The sequence below is a fragment of the Conger conger genome, chromosome 8 (assembly GCF_963514075.1).
Source record: "Conger conger chromosome 8, fConCon1.1, whole genome shotgun sequence".
NCBI lineage: Eukaryota > Metazoa > Chordata > Actinopteri > Anguilliformes > Congridae > Conger > Conger conger.
In genome coordinates, this window is record NC_083767.1 from 9758365 (window position 1) to 9782983 (window position 24619).

The 24619-nt window shown below is 44.2% G+C and overlaps 1 protein-coding gene across 3 annotated transcripts; it reads left to right on the forward strand.

The window, feature by feature from the left end:
• Positions 1–1823: 1823 nt before the first annotated feature.
• LOC133134818 (long-chain-fatty-acid--CoA ligase 1-like) lies at positions 1824–24507 on the forward strand. 3 transcript variants are annotated; one of them, XM_061251264.1, is made up of 21 exons: positions 1824–1898; positions 12197–12414; positions 14177–14291; positions 14656–14720; positions 15227–15328; positions 15846–15945; positions 16477–16652; positions 16836–16868; positions 17159–17210; positions 17409–17482; positions 18074–18151; positions 18281–18415; positions 18526–18660; positions 19213–19308; positions 20272–20344; positions 20823–20911; positions 21276–21392; positions 21695–21838; positions 22254–22355; positions 22527–22598; positions 22848–24507. In XM_061251264.1, exons 2-21 carry the CDS (start codon positions 12220–12222, stop codon positions 22986–22988), a joined length of 2094 nt encoding a protein of 697 aa, XP_061107248.1. In that variant the 5' UTR covers positions 1824–1898; positions 12197–12219; the 3' UTR covers positions 22989–24507. The 3 variants fall into 3 exon arrangements, with proteins under 3 accessions (XP_061107248.1, XP_061107247.1, XP_061107249.1); XM_061251263.1 differs by lacking the exon at positions 1824–1898 and adding an exon at positions 9360–9497; XM_061251265.1 differs by lacking the exon at positions 1824–1898 and adding an exon at positions 9647–9666.
• The last annotated feature ends 112 nt before the right edge of the window (positions 24508–24619 follow it).

A 24619-nucleotide genomic window follows, 5' to 3' on the forward strand; every position in this document is an offset into this window, starting at 1 on the left:
TTGACAAGATGTTAGTCACGACCACTAGATGGCGATAGCTCGTTATATTCAAGCAGCAGCTCTGAACATACCGTAAGACCATTATGTGTTGGCTATGCATCAGGAATAGGATCCATAGTCGGACTTGTCAGCAGCTGTAAAACAGTAAAGCATGCAGTAAACTGTAAGAAATATACTGCAGGCTTGAAGGCATAATTGAAGCATACACAGTAGCCTGTTCAATGTTCAACTCTTAAATCAACTCCTGTTGGATGCATATGAACCCTTTCAGTTGAATTAACACAGAGTGTTTCAAATACAAATCTCCATTGAATTTCAAGTGAAGTGCTCAATACCATTTTTTTCTGTGAAGATAGAAAATAAGATTTGCAATCTGATGCATATAAATATAATGTGGTCAGACAAGAGTGCTTTGAATATCTCAGAAATATTCTGGGATTTTCAAACACATTAGTCTCTAGAGTTTGCAAAGAATGGTGCAAAAAACAAAAAATAATCCAGTGAGCAGCAGTTCTGCAGACAGAAATGTCTTGTTAATGAGAAACGTCAGAGGAGAATGGCCAGACTGGTCAAAGCTGACAGGAAGGTGACAGTAATGCAAATAACCACACATTACAACAGTGGTATGCAGAAGCGCATCCCTGAACACACAACACATCATAACTCTAAGTGGATACGCTACAGCAGCAGAAGTCTAAAAAAAAAAAATAATAAGTCTAATAAATACCTAATAAAGTGCACAGTGAGTGTATATAACTAGAGCAAAAATAAATATAGTGTGTAATTAAAGCTTTTCAGAGTAGGCTAATTGTCTAAATAGCAATAGTTTATTTACTGATTTCTTCAATCCCGAGAATACTAATCATTTGTCAAGCTCACTTGTCTTTGATGAAGGCTAGAGGCAAAGCCTCTAAACCAAAATAAAGAGACAATGTTGTTTCCTGTTATTATACAGTCAAATTAACAAACTGACCTGTATAAATATTATGATCAAGGTTTAACAGTAATTGTATATTTAGTTCATATACTGTTACACTTATTTAGTATTACAAATCTTTCAGTTAAATTTGTAGCACTTAAATTTGATAGTACAGATATTAATAAAATATATTTTAGAAAATCCTGAATGAATAATTTGGCTATATTTTTCTCATCTCTGTGATAAAACAGGGGATTTCATATTCAGTCTTCATTCAATTGCACCCTTTTTATATCATGAATATTATATCATACCACACACAAAATAAATAATTTTGTAATTAAAATGAAATTGTTCCAATAATCTTTAATATATACTGTAGGTTTGCCTTGGTAAGTCACATGAGCAAAATGTGCACTGTTTTATTTGATAACTTTTTTATGATTAATTGGCTACTGTAGGGTTTTCACCTTTTTGAACCACCTACAATATCAAGGAAAGGCCCACAATAATTATACATTTTTTTCTTTTTTTCTTGCGTAGTTAGAGGGACAGGGTGACCTTCAGAATCATGTTCAAAACACTAAGACCCCGTTACCACGTTTGGTTTTAGCTCAATGCATGGGAATTATTGTCAAGATAAAAAACGTGTGTAGATTTAAGTTATTTTTCCACAGTTAACGATACTGTATGGATAACACACATACATGTGTATCGCATTATCTTTAACGACCGTGTTGTTATAACAAAGCGCACAATACACCTTCATGTATGTACAAAGGTCACACATGTTCACCAAAGTAAATGGGCACAAATATTAACCAATAGTAAGTCTCGTTAAGGGAACACATGCATAAACATATTGTACAGTGATTATGATTGGACAAGAAACCGGCTCGCCAACAGAAAATGCCCTGTTGTCACTCAGAGAACCGCATGGTCTTTGGGGCAGAAGCCAGTCCTCTTGAGATTTGTACAGGTGGGTAATGAACACGCTCTAATGTATATTTATAATTCATATTCTTATGGATACTTTATGGCTGCCTTTTGGGTTTTAGTGTAATTGAAAGTTTGGTAGCAACGAGCAAGTAAGCTTTCGACATCACCAATGAGATCGAGTGAATGAACTTCGTTCTAATTTAACCTAACGTAACGTTAAAAAAATGGATTTCGCGCTTATCGCTGCAAGTTAGCGAAGCAGTTCGTTGCTTTTCTAACAGTTCGTTAATAACATAATCATGTTACAAATGGGTTATTTTGTTTGTGGAAAAAAACGTGCTTTCTTCCCATTTTGATGTAGAGCATTGCTAAGGACAATGGTGTATTCGGTATGTGATATAACGCAGCTGTTTAGCCTAGCTAATATAGCTAGGTATCTAAGATTAACTTGGTTGATCTGTATAATTGCGGCGAATGCATTCTTTCCTGGTCTATGTGAGATCGAGTGCAATGTTGCTGCATATTGTACTTATCCAGGCAATCTCGGCGTTGACGTGGATGTGTATCCCTCAACGAAGTTATTTCGAAATTATTGCTATCTATATCTGCTGTTATCTGTTGTGTATCTGAATGATATTGGATATTGTCCAGATTCAATTTAGCAAAGTGTGTCCCTGCTAGGTCATTTCTGACGTCTGTGGAGGTGTCCATTAAGAATACAATCTATTCGTTGAATTATACAGTATCATACAGTATGAGTATGAAAACTATTAACCCAAAATAAAACGTGTTATCAGAGTTGATGAGGCCAGAGTGTTGCGTTGGTCTGTAGTGTTTACCACGTTAGACGCAGTAATGTGTGATTATTGTCCATCACATGCTGGTTTCCCTCCGTGAACTCTATCATCAATGCTCAGAAGTATCTGGTTTTAAGCTGATAGTTTTTTTTACGCGCATGTCAGTGAACATTGTGAATGGGTGCACGTTTGGATGGGCTATGAAATATTGATAATTTGGTAATCAAAACCAACAGCTTTGAGTTCAGTCTCTGATACTCCTATTTCTTAATCTCCTCTTTTACTAACGCATGTTTTGCACTGAGCGTAAACTGTGCTTTATTGCCACAGTTGAGCGAAAGGCATCATGAACACAGCTTTGCTAGAGATAAACAAATCCTCCAGGGTTTTCTTCTACCTTGATTAGTGCAACCCACATGTGCAACAGTTGCTCTTGAGGGGAAAGGTGGCTTGTTCTCATTGGTGGAAGGCCACACCAGCCTGTTATCACCTGGTGATGGTGGTAGTCCTAACACAGTCCCCAGGGTCAGGCATGTTGTAGAAAATTCTGGAAACTTCCAACTCAGCCATAATCCGAGTGGAGTGTTTAGCTTGCCGTAACTGTTCCTTTCTGCTAAAAAAAAAAACAGAACGAGTGAAAATTCTGCCTTAAGCTGAAGCAGGAATCATTTGGAAGCCATTAAATAGCCGAACTCATGACCTTTAGTTCCGTGATTATGGAACATTAATTTGCGCCAAGAACGAGATGAACGTGAGTATGTTATCTTTGACCTGTGACGCAGGTTTTACGGAGAGGATGCCACAGGATTGCGTAGGGATGTGGCATTTTAGGAACATACTGGCCAGTTGTAGTGACCTTCAGCCTTTTAACCAATGAATTTATATTACAGACTGGACCAACTATTCCACTTAGTCTTTGAAAGTTACCGTTTGATTAGCCGAGTGGTCTCGTGGCTTTCAACTGAGCTTAAAAGCTCTCCTAAGACTGTCCTATTGTGTTAATTCATCCTGTCCAGCTGAATTCTGGACGACAAAGGGCCGGAGGCACTTCCCCTTTCTGTCGACTCTGAGGTAAACCTGCTGAGTAAGATCCAAGGCAGAGCCGCAGACGTTCCGACAGCGTGTCATGCACACGAGAAAAGGGAAAATTAAATTAAACCGTGTGCAACAGGTGTCAATGAGTTGTATGCCGTTATGCCTTGTGCTGCGGTTACTTTTGATGCCTATCCAAATACCAAGTAAATATTGGCTAACCCCGTTAGGCATGGGAGTTAATGCGTAATAGATTCTGGAGTGGTGCTTAATTACAGGCAGAAGTGCAGGGCTATAGAGATGGGCCATGGTGTGTGTGTGTTGTGGCTGTGTGTATGTGTGTGTGCATGTTGTGTGTGCACTCCTACACTTGAATAGTGATCCTGCCACATCTATCGATGACACTGTCAGCTAGTGTCAGCTTCATTAGCTAACATCACAAGTAGAGGAGAAGAGCCCCTTTAAAACAGGTGCTTAATGAGACGGTGAGCTCAGGTCATACTACCTGTAGGCAGGGAGCACACGGTGGGGTTTATTTTCATCGTATTTTCAGCTATAGCTGTGGTCCTGAGAGGGGCACGTGGCTCGCTTACTGCAGCACAGTGGTGTGATGGTTGTTAGAATCCGCAGTCAGGAACGCTGTCCCACTGAGTGCATCGCTAGGAAACGCTCGCGTCTCTGAGCTCCACTAACTGAGCTTCTCCATAACACCAGCGTTTACATCTCTCTCTCTCTCTCACGCAAACCACGCTGTTGTTCAGTGAAGTCAGCGGACACATTGTTTTTGTCCGACATAACTGCCTATGGTGTGTCAACGGAAGAGAACACTTCCCTGTAGGGTTTTCAGCGCACTTGTCCCTGGTTATGGTTTGCACTTTAATGTACGTTGCTCTGGATAAGAGGTAATGTAATGACTAACATCATGGACACTGTTTAGCAGCCCTGTTCGTTGTTGTGTGGGGGATGTGTGCAGTAGGTGACCCAGTGGTAGTCTGGCTGACTCGGATATGAGCAACCTGTCTGCACGCCTCTGTGTCGAGGGGGAGGGGGAGACAGGGGCTCGGTGACATGGGCGGACCCATCACGCGGCGGGGGGCCCCGCCTCCTAGCAACAGCCGACAGCCCACTCCCACTTTTGGGTTACTGCCGGGCAGGGTCTCGTGGGGAGGGGTGTGTTTACAGCTGACTCACTCCTGTGCTCTGCAGCACTTGCAGTCCTCGACTGATCAGGGCGGTTAGCTGCTCAACAGTACAGGGCAAGTGACCCTTTTAGGTGTGAGGTCACAAATATGTTCTTAGTCAGAGGTGGGTAGAGTAGCCAAAAACTGTACTCAAGTAAGAGTACTTTTACTTTCAAATAATAATTACTCAAGTAAGAGTACAAGTAGTCATCCAAAAAACTACTACAGTAAGAAATTATCCACTGAAAAAAGTACTCAAGTACTGAGTTAGGCTGTAGGATCTGATTTAATATTGAATACAACAAACAGTGCAATGACTGCAGAACTGCAGTCACAGCCTGATACAGTGTACATACAGATAACATAATTCCAAAATAGGAAATAAAAAAATGTCAAATGGTCATAAACGCATTATAAAATACCCATGCAAACTAAAACAGAGCCTAATCAAATACCATTATAATAACACAAGACGCAACAATACATAAAATCTTTATCCAGCATGAGCCAGAAGAAACACTATTGCAGATCCCCAAACTCGTTCTTCAACCAATCGCATCCAAGCCTGTTCACTTTGGATTTACACTGAATTTAAAGAAGTCTTTTCACTCGTTTTCCCAACATTAAGCATTTGTAACAAATACCTACTGGTCTCTGCGGTAAGAAAATTCTCGGGGCCCAAGGGCCAGTTGCACCAAGTGTAAAATCCAACATCAGCTAATAAATGTTGCGGCACCATGATTACTGAGGTTATATCGTAACTGCTGGCTTGGACGTAAAGTAATTACTACGAGTGGATCAAAACAGTCTCTCCTCGTGGTTCAGTTACTGAGCTGGTGCAACTCAGTCCAATGAAGGGCACCTGAGGATTGTACCTGATCTCAATGGCACGTGGAGGATGATGAAGAAATAATTTACTATCAAAGTGTTGACATGTTTATTTGAATGAAAAAATCAATAGAATTTTTTTTTAGCAAGCCTATACGTAACAAGGATTGATAGCAAAATGCAAAAACGAGTAACTGCTTGCTCTAACCGCAACTACAGCAATGTTGGCCTTCAGTTTTCACCTTTACTTCCTTCACCCATTCTTCCAGAAATTGGTTTAAAGCTTAGAGGCTTGTTAGCTCTTCAAATCCTCTGGGGTATAAGGGCTTGGAGTGAAAATCAAATGGCTCACAATGTCTGGATACGATATCCTGGGGTATTTGTCAACGTTTGGCTTTATCCGCTAACCTTTGATTATATTTTTTAATTGATGCCATCTTGTCTATGTCAGGTTTGACCACTAAAACGGTCACTACCGGTAGCGAAGGTAGCGATTTGCTTGCAGGCACATAAGAAATAAATAAGCCTTGCTGTAGCCTGCAAATATTGAGCCCAATCTTGTCAATTTGAGAACCTGATTAGTGTCACTGGGTTCTTTTTAAGAGGTTTAGATGAGTTAATCTTTGGAGTAAAAAGGTTTATGTTTGCAGGTCTTTCACTTATAATCTGCCTTATACTGAAAAATGTTTAGCGGAAATTGGGGCATTGAAAACGTACGCATTTATGTGAGTGACCTGGAGAAACTGGGAAAAGTGGAATTCTGCCGTCCAACTGAAGTGACACGCACCAAAATGTATATATTTTTTTAATCCAAATATCTGCAATGTTGGTTTTAGTCTGACACCCCTGCAGATATTACTTGGGATGGTATTAAAACGTTAGCGCTCACATATTAGTGGCTCAAGTCTCTGAATCACTCTGGGGCAGTGGTGACCTTTGCTCTAGTTTACAGGCCGCTGCGTTAGGGTCATGTGATCATTTTGTCTGTGCCTGTTGCACCGGTCACTGTTTCTTTCTTTCTTTCTTTTGTCACCAAAGCTCTCAAGGTCAGTCCAAGAGCCTTCAGTTAATCAGCAGACAGCCATGCATCTCAGACCTATGGCACACTGATGGAGTTATGCTCTGTGAAGAGACTGGCCTGTGTGGTTACATTCCAGCGGAAAACACCGTCATTTAGCTTCAATTTTAGGCTTTGTTCACCATCTTTGAAGAAGGATCCGAACCAAAATTACCCTAAAGAATGTTGCAGACGACCGCAGTGTTCAAAAGAAATGCATTTGAATGTGTTGTTGACCTGAGAAATGTATAAATGCAAGGCCTGCAGAATGCGTGTAATGAACTGTGCTTTATTGATTTTATGTAACGATTGCCTCTCTCTGTAGGGAAAAGGTCAGATTAGATTCTGTGTGTCTCCCCACTAATGATCATGTACAACAGACTCGTATCGTCTGATCAAAATCCGAAAGGATTTTTAAAGATTGAGAAGGAGCTGGGTGAGTGAGTCACTGTATTACTGTTCTCCAAAGGCTGTAACACAGCACTCTGAAGATCAGGAAACCCAAAGATGAGCTGCTGATTGGTGGAGCTTAATGAACCACACCTTCAAGCAGAGCTTAGAAACCAGTGTGACGAGAGAAACCGCATAGCATCCTATCAAAGGCCAACGACATGGGAATATGGAATTTCGGTCATTAATGTAGTGTGTCTGTACGCATGGGTGGTTGTGGGGGGGGGCATGAGCCTGCTTGTATGAGCATGAGCCTGCTTGCATTGGTGTGTCTGTGTGTGTGTGAGCGCAGGCGGGGGTGTGTGTGTGTGTGTGTGTGTGTGTCTGAGTGCTGAGTGTGTGGGTGAGAATAGAACTTCCCCATTGTGATGATTCCTGTGTGATCATTCAGTTATTCTTAAAGTGTGAAGCTGTGCTGTTCAACTAAATATTTCACGACCCTGATGATGAACCGCTGACAAAGGCTGTATGTGGGAACTGGACGAACCACGACGGTATGCTAGAGGTGGATAGAGGGCAAGCCTAATAAATAAGAACCCCAGTTTTGAATCCTGACCAAGGGAACCGCCTTCAACGGTAAACTCCTTAATGTATTTATCCCGTATAGCCCTAGAGACACAACATAAAAGTATGTTTGTTTATTGTATCTTTATGCAGTAAATTGTTCTTTATTTTAATTCGTCATCTTTCTGGTGTAGCACCACTATCCTATCCACTACACTGCTGCTAGCTGCATAATGGAAGAGTGGACTCCCAAGTTCGTAGCTTGGGTTTTCCAATCGGATATTTCTGTTGTATTTTTCCTGTAAGCTGCTTCCTGCGCAATTGCAGCTGGACCTTTCCCTTTCACCTTTAGATTAACGAGAAGAAAATGTAGGCTAAATAAGCATTAGTCAATAACTCTACGAAACTAAACGAGGCCGCTCTGAAGCCTTTTCCCAGTGGTGTAAAAGCGTGGCGCTGGGTGAACTGGCTGTGTCAGTGTCTCTGGCTCCTGTTCAAGCAGCTGTCTCTATAAATGTGTCACAGAGGACAGTTGGGCGGCCCTCCCGCTCTCACTGGCCACTCATTGGCCCATACCGTTGTACCGCATTGTGTGTAATCTAGCTGTTCACACTGGCCACTCATTGGCCCATACCGTTGTGCCGCATTGTGTGTAATCTAGCTGTTCACACTGGCCACTCATTGGCCCATACCGTTGTACCGCATGGTGTGTAATCTAGCTGTTCACACTGGCCACTCATTGGCCCATACCGTTGTACCGCATGGTGTGTAATCTAGCTGTTCACACTGGCCACTCATTGGCCCATACCGTTGTACCGCATTGTGTGTAATCTAGCTGTTCACACTGGCCACTCATTGGCCCATACCCTTGTACCGCATGGTGTGTAATCTAGCTGTTCACACTGGCCACTCATTGGCCCATACCGTTGTACCGCATTGTCTGTAATCTAGCTGTTCACACTGGCCACTCATTGGCCCATACCCTTGTACCGCATGGTGTGTAATCTAGCTGTTCACACTGGCCACTCATTGGCCCATACCGTTGCAGCACATTGTGTGTAATCTAGCTGTTCACACTGCGTCTGTCAGGCAGGTGGGGGTTGAGGAAGGGGCGGTTCCTCAACCCCCACCTGCCTGACAGATGCAGGCCTGGGCCTGCCTGTCCTGCCCTGTCATTGGCTTGTATTTCTGGCCCGGGGTGAGACTGGGGAGGGGGGAGGGGGAGCGGGTGGTCGTGAGTTACCTCTCACCTGGAAGCCTGCGAGCGGGAGTCTGGAATATGACCCTGCGATAGGCCTGTTGTTTCTGGGACCTCGGCTGATCGCGGGGGAAGGCTGCGCGGTTGGGAAACCTGGACAAGGGTCAGCTCAACCGACGCACTTTTACTGGCAGAATTCAGCCCAGCTTTCAGGCAACTGGAGACTTTGGTCCAGTGCCAGGATGTCCGCTCTCCCTTTGTTTACAGGGGCTGTACTTTTCCCTTACCTTTAACACCACTGTCTAATGCCATCCAACGGGTTTGCAGTTGACCTCTGCAGTGGCTGTAGACAAACGCTGGATTGACCCCTTTCTGCGGTCTATGTGAACTGCATGCAGTGTGCTCAGAGTTGGTACACAGCCCGCAGACTCATTTGACCCGAGGCTGTGGGGTAACTCGGATCTTATTGGGCTGTTAATTTGTGAGAAGCCCTGCAAGGAACCCTGGGTGGGGGTGTGGCCTGGGACAGCGGGGTTAGGGCAGTGCTGTGGTCCTCAGGGCTGCAGTCTGGGTCCACGTGCACAGAGGATATGTGAGTACCGTTCTTTCACTGTGCGACGGCAGGGATTAGCATACGTGTCTGTATTCGCAAAGTTTGTGAAACGGTTGAGTGCTGGATATTGGCTAACGAGTAGTACGGTAGCTACATTTTTTGAACAAGAGGAGAAGGGCCACTGTGAGTAAGATGTATGGTGCAGTTCGTAAGTATTAGGACAGTGACACGAAATTAGCTTCTTCTTTTTTTTTTTTTTCTGAAATCTGGCCCATTGGATTTGAAAACAATGAATATGAGGTTTGAGTAGAGACTGTTAGCTTTTATTTGTGGGTATTTGCATCCATATTGTGTGTGAAGTATGTAGGAATCGCGGCCATTTTTATACAGTATCACTGTCCAAATACTGTCCAGTTTGTTTTTGGGTTGTCAATTGGTATTAATGTTCTTGCATTTGCCATTGTACTGCTGTACTTTACATCATTGGTAGTTGATTACCCTTGTGCGTGGTAAAGAGCGAATGGGTTCTATAGCTGAAACGGGGACTACGGTATAACAGCCCTGTCATACCTGAGGCTCCAGCCCTCCAGCGACACTGACCTGGTGGTCGCAGCCCTCCTCGTTAGCATGTCCTCCTGAGATCCGACAGGAAAAGTGCTGTTTACACGTACTGCAAGTGGCTTGGATGACAAAATCATGTTGCAGTGACAATATTTTTCAAAATATTCATCATTTTATTTGTTTTGAATGTCTGTTGTAGAGCTGGTTTCCGCATAGTTGAATATATGGTTCTTTAGTTAAGGACAGAGGCTCAAAATGCATCGGTGGGTCTGTGGGATGTTTTAATGTTTTGGAGCAACAAAAGTCACATTTGTTTTTTGTTTCGGTTCATTTTGCTTCACCCGTATCGCTTGCTCCACTGGGAACTTTAAAGCGCTTTTCTCTACACTGTAGTCCTGCTGTATAGTCGTGACTTTACTCTTGTAAGGGGAGGATGGTTTTTGAGTGTTGATGAGTCCTTAAAGGAAATGCTGTTTTGCTCAGAAGGTTCAGTTCTTGACTGAAAACTGTGAATCGTTTCAGAGGAGGTCCTCTGGTTCAGTCGTCAGCCTCCTAAGTCCTCTTCGCTTTAGAGCTGGAGAAACTTGGATGGCCTTGACTCTGTTTTTTTAAGCCCCATTGTTTTAACAGCCATATTTATTTATCCAAATTATAGACTATGAGCTAGAAATATGCCCGTCATATTCCTTTTTGGTTTTACGGTTGGCTTTGTCAATGTATGATTCAAGCTTCTATACCAAAAAATGAAGCAAAAAAAGATAGATTCGTAACGCGAATGTTTAATTATTAAGCATTTTCTTGTGGCCTTGTACAAGACAAGGTTGTACAAAGTTACAGGTTTTGATGTGCATAGTGCTGGAACAATTAACCACAAATAGCTCATCTTTCCCCAAAACACTTTGTCCATTTCAAAGTCCAAGTACCGATGTGCATCCAGACCCGTTTCTGACTAGCTGGGAGAAATCGCCTTGCGCACTATACTCTGTATGCTTGCTGCGGTACAGAATGCACTGGTCTTTTTTTGTAGCTGCTGAACTTGATTACTTGACTTTAGATTTAAAATGTGATTATGAAATGTTAGCGTGACAAAATGCTGGACGAAGGTGACCGTGGATCTTTGTGTTTCCTCAGGTCATCTTTAGCCATTGCATCTCCTGCAGGGTCCAAGTGTTAACTGGTATGGGGGATGTGTGCACGTCTACAGTGCTGAATTTGACTGGTCTGTGTTAAATGTGGAAATTAGGGTTCAGATCAGTTGAACACACGCATGTGGAAAGCATCTTGCAGCCTGATGGTTGGTCCTCCTCAGCCTTGCTGTATCGTGGAAAGGCCTTTCTTGGTGCTTGCGTGAGAATCTGTTGCTCCCACCAAGATGGATTTTCATCAACTAGCAATTTGGGTTTCACATGAGGAGCAGGAACGAGTATCAGAATATCAGCGTTACACAGTAGAAAATGTTGGACTCAAGCCATGAAAAAGTACACTTAGAGTCAATTACAGTGTTATTGAATAAACAGGCCCTTTGAAGCGCACAATATGATATGTAGATTTTCCTGATCCCCATAGAAAAAAAAACTGATGTGAGTGAGGGTTGATGGGTTGATGTGGAATGTGCTCCCATTTATGAGAGCAAAAAGTCAACACGCCTTTATAATGGTGGTGATTTTGTTTTTTATATGACTCATTGCATTGCACTCGCTGCATTGTGCGCCTGTCAAAGCCTAATATCTGAGCATAATTTAATGGAAGGCGCACAGTGGAATGTGAAAACAGGCAGAGTGATTTGCATTATACAGCTGTTTGCTTGGTGTGGTCTTGGTGAGCTGCTCCAAGTCCTGCCTGATAGCGCCCCCGCTTATGAGGCACATTGACGCTGTTCGGAACGGCTTTTTGGGGCAGCCTGTAGCCTAGTGGTTAAGGTAAATTACTGGGACCCGGAAGGTTGGTGGTTCAAGCCCCGGTGTAGCTACTATAAGATCTGCACAGCTGTTCAGATCTACAGCTACACCCTTGAGCAAATCCCTTAACCCCACATGGGGGATTGTCCCCTGCTTAGTCTAACCGTTGGTAAGTCGCTTTGGATAAATGCATCAGCTAAATAACCGAATGTCAGATAACCGTGAGTGGCATTTTAGGCAGCCGGCCGCTAACCCACCGGCCTCCCCCTGTGTGCGCAGAACGCTGAACCTAAAGGCCTGCGATGCAAGCTCACGAGCTCCTGAGACAGCTGGGGATTCCCGAGCTGGCTGACCTCCGGCAGTACCTCTGGAGCCTTCCCACCAACACCCTGGTGGGCACAGCCGCCTTCGCCGCCTTCACCACCTACTGGTTCATGAGCCGCCCCAGGGCTGTGAGGCCCCCCTGCGACCTCAGCATGCAGTCTGTGGAGACGCAGGTGAGCAACCTTTAACCCCTGACCCCTGAGCTAAAAGGTTCCCTTTCAGCTGGCTCGCTTCAGGAAATGAACTGAAACCTATTCCTTGAATTGGAAAAAAAATGTTCATTGAATAGTGTTGGCATTTTTTTCTTTTCAGTCATGTTATCTCAATTAATTTTCAGGATTTGCTGAATTGAAATGAAATTAACCACGTGTGTGGTTATTTGTGTAAATTCAGACCCTCATTTACACAAACAAGTTTCAAGTTGCTTCCTTCAGTAATGAAATTATCCGTGAGTTTTATTTAATGCCTAACCTTCAATATAGCCGTCTATACTAAACACTGCCTAATTTGCTTAACGCAAGTAATGGCATAAAATGTTTGCCACATCCTAGTAATGTGTATTGAGAACCATTTTGACGGACTTTTGTACTCTGTTTTGGTTGATGTGTCAGGGAATATAGGCCAGGGAAGTACATGTAGTACATGATCAGTATAGTACATGTAGATTATCAGTACTTTGTATGGTAGAAATGTCTAGCCTAGATCACTGCTTACTGTTTCTTATTATATTCCTGGAGTCTCACTTTGCCATGCTATTAAAAAAATGCTCATTCAACATTCAGGTTCTGCCAGTTCGGTGCCAGTGACTCCTCTCTCACCTAGCCCTGCTGGCTGCACCTGCTGTAGCGCCTCATAAAGCTCTCTGTAGAGATGTGATACCTCCCTGTGTCGCCCGTTTGGCTGTGCTCCATAGTCATGCCAGCAGAACAAAGCACAAATATTTATTTTATGGCACTCCCCATAAACACTGCGGTTTCTTTACCTTTAGCCTGATTTTTTTTGTTTTTTATTGGAGGAACACAAACAAAATTAAATTCAAAGCCCCCTCTTTCGCGCTTGTAACTTTTCCAGAAGGTATGTGCCTCAATTTCATAGGTGTACAACACTGCATAAACAAACCTACTGACAGACCACGTGTCACCATGCTGAGTACCGCGTCAGAAAACGACAGACAGAAGGGCTTGACTCACGTCAGGATACCGAAATCTGGGCCCTAACAAGTTCTGCTTTGGTTTTCATGTGAACTCTTGCCTTTTCATTGTTCCTTTTACAGTTATTTTTATATGCTTCCTTCTCTGCATCTTCTCTGCATCCCCCATCCCCCATATGGGGCGACATGGCTCAGGCAGTAAGAGCAGTCGTCTGGCAGTCGGCGGGTTGCCAGTTCGATCCCCCGCCCGGGCTGTGTCGAAGTGTCTCTGAGCAAGACACCTAACCCCCAAATGCTCCTGACGAGCTGGTCGGCGCCTTGAATGGCAGCCAATCGCCGTCGGTGTGTGAGTGTGTGTATGAATGGGTGAATGAGAAGCATCAATTGTACAGCGCTTTGGATAAAGGTGCTATATAAATGCCAACCATTTACCATAACGGTTTACACTTGTGCAGAGTTCAGGGGCTCTTCAAATGTATGGCAAGAGACAAAAATAATGTACTGTTGTTATCACACAGCAGAACATTACATTGGACTTTGAGGGGTCCCTAAAATCTGTCAGAGCCCAAGCAAGGACTGGTGTGTCCCTTGTACCCTCTCAGAATTTACAACAAATTGGAATAGATTGAAAGGTATAATGTTCCTTTTATGAAGTAATAAGTATATTTTCTGAGCAAAATATACCCACTGCTCGGGCTGCGGTCTTTATACCAGTGACAGGCAGTGGAGCTTTTTAGCTACGTTCTCGGACAGCAGAGCTGACTGGTCCCCTGCTGTTCCCACAGGGTGGTGACCTCGCTCGTAGATCGCCCTTGCTGGACAGCGACGAGCCCCTGATCAACCTCTACAGTGACACCACCACCATGTACGAAGTCTTCTGCAGAGGATTACGGCTGTCGAGTGAGTGGCTTTTTAAAATGAGAATTTAAAAATAATAATCATAAAAGGAGGGGTTTCATCATGTAAATCATGTGTTTTACACTAAGTGGATAACACGGTCCACACGCGAGTGTTTAAATGTTTTACATTACCAAAGTGTTTATTTGCAGGTCTTCGGTCAAAGGGGAAAAAATTCCATGTAGTACGTATCTGTTTAGATGTTCTGAAAGCATCATTTGTTTTCCTGTTTGTAAATTAGGTACAGTAGCAAGTATGTTTCTTTATCTTGTGGTTTAGCGACTTTAAATGGAAAGGGGAAAAAATCATTACATGGATTAAAATTCAAATAATGTAAAGGTGTCCATCTTGTGTTTCTGCTCCCCAGATAATGGACCTTGCCTGGGATCCAGAAAGCCGAATGAGCCGTACGTCTGGATGTCCTACCAAGAGGTGATAATTCAGAGAGTCCGCTCCATCTCTGCTGTACATCTGCCAGAGGGATAAATCACACCTGTGTGTAATTGCATTTAGACGGGCATCTTCAGATCTCTGGGCCAGGGCATTCACCTTGCGTTAAAGCAAATGGATGTCTGAAACTAGACCCAAGATGGCAGACTGTGTGGTATAGCTGAGCTACAGGAAGTGAACAGACTGGTTATGCTAGGGCTACCCACCCTTGATCCTGGAACTCAATCATCCTGTAAGTGTTAATTCCGACCTTTTTAGATATTGGCAAGCCTGATTCTGCAAGTTAGTGGTTCCAGAAGATCTCTAGCTGCTGAATTAGGTATGGTTTGATTGAAAACCTACTGGAAGCTAGATTTACAGGAACAGGGTTTGGCTTGTTCTGGGTTAGACGGAGATGTGCACTGCCGGGATGTGCGCTGTCCCACAATGCATTGGCTGCTGAGTGAGAGAGGGTGTCTCAGGTGGTCTTTCCGGCACTTTTCCCATAGGTGGCGGAGCAGGCAGAAGTCCTGGGCTCAGCGTTTCTCCACAGAGGGCACAGCCAGGCTGGCGACAAGTTCATCGGGATCTTTGCACAAAGCAGACCAGAGGTACCAGTAGGCCTGGGTACTGAAACCCGGTACCACTATGCACCGGGTCCAATACGACTGGGACCAACCTGACCAAATAACAACACAAATTTCAGTGGCACACGCATTCATTAGTTAATGTTACAGTCGCTCGGTCAACTTTATCAGTAACCAGTGACAGCAGGCACTGTTAGCTAGCTAGCTAACATTAAACTCATTCAAAATGGCAAGTATAAAGTATAATTGAATAAATGAAACCATTAAATTGTTCAATTTCATTACATTAGTTTCATTACATTGTTCAAAGATGTTATTTTAGCATGGGTATCGGCAAAATTTATGCAATGCCCATCCCTATGTAAGCACCAGATAATGCCACCTATTCTTAGTGCCATGGCTTTACAACATCGGTTGAATATTCACTTTGCACCAAGCACTGTTATGATGACCGTTGAATTGAATCCGATGTTTGGACTGACTCTGAACTGAGGTTAGGGGGGAGTGGTCTGACTGTATCATGTGACCTGTATGTCCATAGTGGACCGTGACTGAGATGGCCTGTTACACATATTCCCTGGTGTCCGTACCCCTCTACGACACGCTTGGCACAGAGGCCATCCGCTACATCATCGACAAAGGTGGGTACAGCGGTCGCTGTAGTAATCGCATCGGACCAGTCAGACATGAAACTTGGTAACAGCTCTCCAGTTGCACTTCCCCTTTCTATTTTGACCAGGTTTTCAAAAATATGAAACCACATGCAAATATCACTCAAAATGGTCTCTCTTGGGTTCGTGTGGGGTGAGTGCATAATGGGTGATTTGGATTCTGGTAGTTACACTTTACTCATTTCTTAATTTCACTGCACCAAAATGCCACTGTTGTGTCAACTTACAATGTGCCATTATATCAACACACGGTAGAGGAGCAGTCTGTTCTCTGTTCTCAGTTCTCAGCTGGAACCAAAAAACAGTTGGTCTTGTGCATTGAGCCACGCCCTCCATTGATGATGGAGGGTGGTGGAACTTTGGTTCTGCATAAGGTATGGACGCAGGCTGGTAAGCCAGAAAGCACCAAGGTTCTGAGACTCCAGAACTGAACCAGAGCCAGAACCAGAACCACGTCTGTCTGAAAGCGGTATGTGTGTCTGTGTGTGTCTGTGCTCTCAGCTGCCATTTCCACGGTGGTGTGTGATGTCCCTGACAAGGCCCAGCTCGTTCTGGACTGCATGGCGGACCGGGAACACACCGTCAAGACGATCATCCTGATGGAGGACTTTGACGCCGCGCTGGTAGCCAAGGCAAAGGAGTGCGGCATCGAGATCCTCAGCCTGAAGGAAGTGAAGGTGAACAGAGCTGTGTTTTAATGTTAGCCAATGAGCAGCCCCAGGCCTCTCTCATAAGAGTTTTAACAAAACAAAGCCTTGGGCTTTTGTACCTCTTATGAGCGCTTTGATATTACCCGAACCACAGCCTTGGGCCGCCTTGTTAAGGCCGGTTCTCATTCTGGTTTTTTTTCACTCTTCCAGGATCTCGGCAAAGCCAACTACAGGAAACCAGTGGTGAGTGTGCGGTCTCCTGACTGTGGTGTTGTGTTGCTTAGTGCGGTGTGAATTATTATTCTATTCTTTTTTGCTAAATGAAACACGAACATTGCCAAAGGGGTGAGTCAATTTGACTCATTTCAACATGACCCCCAATGGGGTGAGAATTTCAGTAGTCAAGCTAATATTTTAAGTGTCGTTAAAAGTGTAAATCAGGACAGACTGAGTGATGAGTGTGTGACGATGTGGGCAGTGTTACAGCGTTGAGTGTAAATAATAATAATTTGCTCTTGTGACTTTTCCTCTAGCCTCCCAAGCCTGAGGACCTGGCTATAATCTGTTTCACAAGCGGCACTACAGGTAGGGAGCCGATCTTCATATTTCGGCCTCGAGCGTGTACATGCGTGACGTCACGCCTGTCTCGGCACGCTGCGGCCCCTGAAACCCAGCTCCTCTGTAACGGGATACTGTGCTCCAGGAGACCGTGCAGCTGATGCTGCTGTCTGCATTGTTAAACGGCCAGGCTGGAATGTGTTTCCCTTCTCCTCTCTCCCTCAGGAAATCCCAAGGGTGCCATGATCTCGCACAGAAATATCCTGTCCAACTGCTCATCCATCATTAAAATACTTCAGGTACTGCGCACGCAGGGATCAGTGTCGCTCAGTGTTGTGGGAGAAACTGATTGATTTGCGAGTGTCTTTTTGCCACATTTTTACATTTTCACGCGTATTACTACTAAGTGTAGTTCTGTTACGCGTTTGTCCATCAGAGTTCTCACGAAGGGCGATGTGTATGTTTCTGTAATGTATCCATGTTAGCATGTACAATATGTGTTTTAATGGAAGATGTTGCTTGCTGCGTTCATTCGTGCTCCTTGCTTCACCTGTGAATCTCTTCCGATTTCCATGCTAAAGCACTTCTTTCTTTCTTTATACAGCAGTTGACATCCAACTCCTGGTGTATCGCCGTTATTCTAAGCATTTCTTTACTGGTCCTGCTCTCCTTCCCTCTCCTTCCTCCTCTGCTGCCGCTAACGGTCCTGCTCTTCTTCTCTCGTTCCCTCTGTCCGCTCCGCTCCCTCCGTTCTCCCTGACCAGGCCTTGGGACCTCCCTGTGCAGGGGACGTGCTCATCTCCTCCCTCCCTTGAGCGTGTGGTGGAGGTGGGGTCCTGGGCCTCCTGTGTGACCCTCTTACCCCCTGTGGTCTTGTGTTTCTGTTCCAGATCACCACCACCATAAACAGCAGCGACACGCACATTTCCTACCTGCCCCTCGCCCATATGTTTGAGAGACTGGTACAGGTATGTGTTCTTTCACCAGGTGTGTGTGTGTGTGTGTGTGTGTGTGTGTGGAAATGTCACTTCCTGTCCTGTAAACTCTTAAGGATAGCTTAGTAACGAGGTGCGGGTGTGCTTGCCCTCTGCGCTCAGGCGGTGGTGATGTGCCACGGAGCGCGAATCGGCTTCTTCCAGGGAGACATCCGCCTGCTGATGGACGACCTGAAGACGCTGCAGCCCACCATCTTCCCCGTGGTCCCGCGGCTCCTCAACCGGATGTTCGACAAGGTGAGCGGCGCCGTCGAGCGGCTCCGCACCGCAGTGCATGCTGGGGCCGCAGGGCATGCTGGGGCCACGGCGCGGCAGTCCTCCGGGTGACGTTCTGCCCTTCTCCTCAGATATTGGGGCAGGCCAACACCCCCCTGAAGAGGTGGGTGCTGCAGTTCGCCTCCAGCAGGAAGCAGGCGGAGATGAGGAACGGCATCATCAGGAAGGACAGCCTGTGGGACAAGCTCATCTTTAAGAAAGTGCAGGTACCTGCGCTACAGCGATACAGCTCACTGTGTGGCTACTGCAGCCATTCTGTGCCATGGAATGAATTGGCTATTGCAGTGTGTAGCTATAGCTAAAAAAATAATGTTTTTACTGCAAAATAATTAAAAGTACATCCATCTGGAGTATTTTATGGCATTTTGCAGATGCTCTTATCCAGAGCAATATACAGTTGATTAGACTAAGCAGGAGACAGTCCTCCCCTGGAGCAACCAAGCTCTTTCAGTTACCAGTAGTGATTGTTACATCAGCATTATAATGTTCAGTTAAGGACATTCTGTTCACATATTTCTGATCTCGCACCTTAATGGGTAAAAACTCTCTGTTCTGTATGTGCTGTTCTCCAACACCACTGTGATCACTGATCTCACTCACTGCTGCTGGTTAGAATTACTGTTAGCATGCCGTCAAAACAAATGCATTTCACCATCTTGAACAAAACGCCACAAATAAATATGCATACGGAACTGATGTTTTGTATTGAATGGTTGTTGAACATGCTGTGGTGGTGTTGTCTCTCTCGCCCCCTGCAGGCCAGTTTGGGGGGTCGCGTGCGTCTGATGGTCACCGGAGCAGCCCCCGTCTCCCCGACTGTCCTGACCTTTCTGCGCACAGCCCTGGGCTGCCAGGTGAGAGCCCTGCTGCATGATGGGATGGATATACTGCTCCTGCCTAACTACATCACGTTTCTTATTTAGCTGACGCTTTTATCCAGTGCAATTGACAGTTCATTAGACCAAAGTCCCCCTGGAGCAATGTGGGGTAAAGGGCCTTGAGCAAGGCCCTAACAGCTACATGGGTCTTACTGTGCCAAGCTGTTAGTGAAACGGCTTTATTTCTTTACATGGTTGGTTTACTTCTGGTTATATGATTACGTCACAGACCGTCTTAACCCAGGTTTATTAACCCTGATTAAGGCCTGGGACAATTCCACGAACCCTTTAATCAATTCGCTTGTGCAGAATGTAAAGGCACATCATGTTCCCACATTAAATCTTTAAAACCTAGAGCTTAAATTGAACAGAAATGTTCCAAGCGGCACTATAGGCACTACAGGTCTTTGGGCTGAGAACATTTTCAGATGACATTGTTTTGTGTTAAGCTGTTGTTCTTTAAAGGAACATGACACTCTTCCTGATATGCAGCGCTATGGGAACCGTGGGATTAGTCAGTGGGCTAATTGGCTGTTACCAAGTCACCATTGTTTCTAACGTCTCATTAGGAAATGTGTTGTCCTACAGGTGCTTTTTGTCCTATTGTCACTTCATAACACGAATTCCCCTCTTTTTGTTGTCATGGAGACAACATTTCAAAATGCATTTCTGTGTAAATGAAGCACACATTAGGTCTTTACAGAGCGTGAGTTGTTTGAGAAGGCAGTTCCATTGTAGAGGTCAAGGACTCCTATTATTATTCCAATAAAGGGTAATGGTTAACAGAATGTCTGCTGCACAAACGCCATGCCTTTAGGGAGGGAATTCTCTGTACGGGTACCTGTATGGGTCAGACTCTGTTCATTTCCTCCCCGAGGTCAGTTTATTCTCCTCGTTTGAGTTCATCCCTGAATGATGTCTGTTTTTATGTTCCGGTAGTTCCACGAAGGGTACGGACAGACGGAATGCACAGCAGCATGCACAATTTCAATGCCCGGAGACTGCACAGCAGGTAACGCAACGCGAGCGCCTCGATCGTTTTCACAAAAAATCTCCCAAACTGACCTTTTGTAGGAGGAGCGAGGCCACCGGGCAGCGACAGATGACTAATGCCATTCAGGATTTGGGACTTTTAGATTGTCACCATTGTTCTCGAGCGGTTGTGTTCAGAAGTGGGTAACACGTGGCCTGTGGACATCAAGTGATTATAGCATCTGTGACATCAGTTGTGAAGGGGAAATGACCTCAATGAGCGTTATTGTGTTGTTTTTTAATACAGATTTAATCCACCTCAGTGTCACATTTTGTTGACAGCTGTGTTTTCTGTAGCCTGACAAGCCAAAGACATTTAATTTTGATGCAGAATTATTATGAGAGACACGGTTTTGTACATTGCTGTGTGCCGTAGCTGAAACGAGGTTTAGACGGCAAGGAGAATGGCGTTTGGGGATCTGCGTCCCTCTAGAATGAGCGTCTGCCTCTTCGTTCAGGTCACGTGGGAGCGCCCCTGCCCTGTAACATTCTGAAGCTGGTCGACGTGGCCGAGATGAACTACTTTGCAGCCAACGGAGAGGGAGAGGTGTGGTATTGTCACTGCATTTCAGTAGAGCTTTCCATTATGGATACACCTGTGGTTATTTCATACCAATTATGCAGCATACATTCATGAATGCATTTTAGAACAGGTACATTTCAATTACAGTTCAATGCTGAATTTGTTTTGTTTTACGGCGAACTCTAGCATCTTGTTCGCCATAAAACTAACATCTTGTGTGTACAAATATGTACTCCTCGTCTGTTTTTTGGCTATTATGTGACACATTTGTGGATTGTAATGTGCAATGGCTGAAAAGCAGCCGTTGCTAAAGATGGTAGTATTTGTGAAATGGCACTTTGTCCCTGGTGAATACACGAATAAAGGAAGTGCTCTGTGTGCCTTTCAGGTCTGTGTGAAAGGACCAAACGTGTTCCTGGGATACCTGAAGGACCCAGAAAAAACCAAGGAGACCATCGACGAGGACGGATGGGTCCACACCGGAGACATCGGCAAGTGGTTAGAGGTGAGCCCACCCTCTCTGCTTCTCACACCTGATTTCATTATTGTACACTTTATTTTCCCTGTTTTAGCCCTTTGAGATGTAAGATCACAGATATGTGTTTAGAATTTGGTCAACTGAAGATTCTACTGCCCTCACTACTGGTAATTGGAAGCAATGGAGTGCTACAACACTTAAGTACTTCCGGGGGCGGGGAAAAGAACATTCCAAAAACCCTACTCTTCAGACAGTTTGTTTTAAATGATGAATTGCTTTGTGGTAAGGCCAGTCATGCACGTTTTATCTGATCGTGTTTGTGTCTGCAGAACGGCACTTTGAAAATCGTGGACAGGAAGAAGCACATATTCAAGCTGGCTCAGGGCGAGTACATCGCGCCAGAGAAGATCGAGAACATCTACATCCGCAGCGATCCCGTGGCTCAGGCCTTTGTCCATGGCGACAGTCTGCAGGTGAGGCTGTGTCTAGTGCTCCTCCTGGGCTGTGAGGTAGAAGTAGAACACTGTATACGCCCCCCTGTGAATGTGAATTAAAAGTAACGTTACGAACCAGGTCTCAACATTTGTGTTCATACGGGAGCATATACAGCGTGTGGACTCTTTCGTTCTGAGGCAGCAGATTTCTGTAGTTATACTGAAGAACTACCCTGCTGGAAATTCCGGCTTAAACCAGCTTAAGCTGGTCAAGCTGGTTTTAAGCTCTGTTTTCAACACTTTTCGCTGGTCTACCAGCTGACCAGCCTATATACTATAAGTGACAAATTTACACCATCTTAAACTAGCTTAGAATCCCAGCTGGTCTTAGCTGGAATTTTCAGAAGGGTAATGTATGACATCTGATTCATTTTTGCTTCTCGTAACCCCATAGGCATGTCTGGTGGGCATCATAGTTCCAGATCCGGACTTCTTTGGTGGATGGGCCAAGAAGAGAGGTCATGAAGGTTCCTATGAAGAGCTGTGTAAAAACCAGGTATGGAGTAAGAGTTCTGACACCGTGTCTCTTTCTGCTGATTCAGGGATTGGCAGGGAAGGATGGCTCTTTGTAGATGTCTTTTAATTGGCTCTTGCGGTGCGTGTTGTGGAGCAGAAGGTCATCTGCTGGGATATTTAGTACCTAACTAGAAAGTGTTTGTTCATGCAGGAACTGAAGAAGGCCATCTTAGAGGACCTCTTGAAACTGGGCAAAGATGCAGGCCTGAAGTCTTTCGAGCAGGTGAAGTGTTCATTCATACGACGGTTAGCATGGTTAGCTTTAGCCACATGGTACAGGCTGTCGGCAGTGTGTCACTCAGACTCGAATGGGATCTGTGTGAACATTATTTCTGAGCCTTGCAGTAGCTTGTCGATCATGGCCATTTACAGTATGTGCTGTTGTGTGTGGATGCATTGAAGTGCTGAGTGATCTTTCTTTGTCCTGGAATCAGCCACTGTGTTGTTGAGCGTCGCTCCTTGTCTCGAGCAGGTCAAGGACATCACCCTGCACCCTGAGATGTTCTCTGTCCAGAACGGCCTGCTGACCCCGACCATGAAGGCCAAGAGGGCGGACCTCAGGGCGCACTTCAGGGCCCAGATCGACCAGCTGTACTCCAAGATCAAGATGTAACCATAGCGACTGAAAATGAAAGGAAAAATTCATCTCCAGGGAAACCAGTTAATCGAACAAAGCGTGCCTTAAGTACTGGACGCACTGAGGTGGAGATTCAGTCTGTACCCAGTCTAAACTAATACTGTAGGAACAAACCAATGGAGAGGCTCAGAGGGGTGGAGTCGATGCCATATCGAGCCAGCTGTGTCAGTAGATACCTGCTGATGTAATGTTACATTTCTGCAGGCTCCTATCTTTTTCAAGCAGTCTTAAACTCTCTAAACACACTGTTTTACACACAAGGAATTTGACATCATCCTGTTATTTATTTTTACTTTTTCTTCTGGAAGAAGTGAAACCATACAGCGACAGAAACTTCTAATTGTACTGCGAATTGTACTTTTATCTCTTCTGTGATTTTGATTTTGATTACCAGTGTACAAAGTTTCAGTTTCGGTAATTGTTTTTCAAATTCAGGAATACTATGTAATGTCAAGAGCGGGTTTAAATTATGCAACTGTACAGTGACTAGAAAATGTGAGGTGGACCAGAGATAAGCATACCTCGTTTCTCATGGTTTTGACAGAAAAAGGGAATACTTTTTGTACAGGACTGCGCTGTTTGTACTGTAATGTTTGATGAAATACGAATGTTAATGGTAGAAATCTTAATAGGCTGAATTATTTGAATTGTGGGTTCATTAGGTGTGTGGCTTTTATCCGATACAGTGAATTTTATTTAATTAATGTGTTAATCTAATGTGAACCAGTTAGGTGCCAACGCAATGAAGTCAATGAAGCTGCTATATTGCAGAAGTCCAGCACACAAAATCACTAACTGGCAGAACTGGAATACATACCCCTCGTTCACATATCATTCATGTATTTTGGTTGTATGAAATATTGTGCTGCTGTCTCTGGATTTGTTATCCAGCCTCAACAGAATGTCTAGTGGACCCCTCTAGACAACCAATGTGTCAGAGGTCAGTAACCATGGTGATATTGGGCTATATCACTATGGTTACTGACCTCTGTAGTAAGTTCGAGTGAAGGCTTCATTAAGAATTGCTGTTGTGCTACTGCAAACTGTGTTGATATGTATGCTGAAAGTCGCTTATTTTAAATGTTCAACTTCCTGTTTTTACTTCATATTCAGGTGGCCCTTGAGACCATGGTAGCTGAGTTGGTTGCTTTCGAGTGATCTCATTTTGTAGATCAGATGTAGAGAACAGATCTACACCAGCACAAGTCAACTGTGACAGAAACAAGATGTAGATCTGTATCTTTTTGGTCATTATATCATTTTTGATAAATACACTATGTGGAATGAACTGGTGGAAATACATTTTAGGGTAAAATGGCATGCATGAATTGAAGAAATATGTTTTATGAGAAATTATCATTTTTATTAAATGTTAACCGTTTTAATGAAGGTTGCACTGGAGGTTTGGACACTAAAGGTGTATTTTAAACCACTTTCTATGTGCAAAGCCGATGTGGCTATGTTTAGGAGATGACAATAAAGATGTAAAATTAAACGGTGGCTGAAATAAGTTGTCTTCATTTCATTGTTTTCAAGATCTTGGCTGTATCTGTTTTATAATCATGAGATGCATATTTCATAAAAGCAGCAGTATGAAATAAAATGTA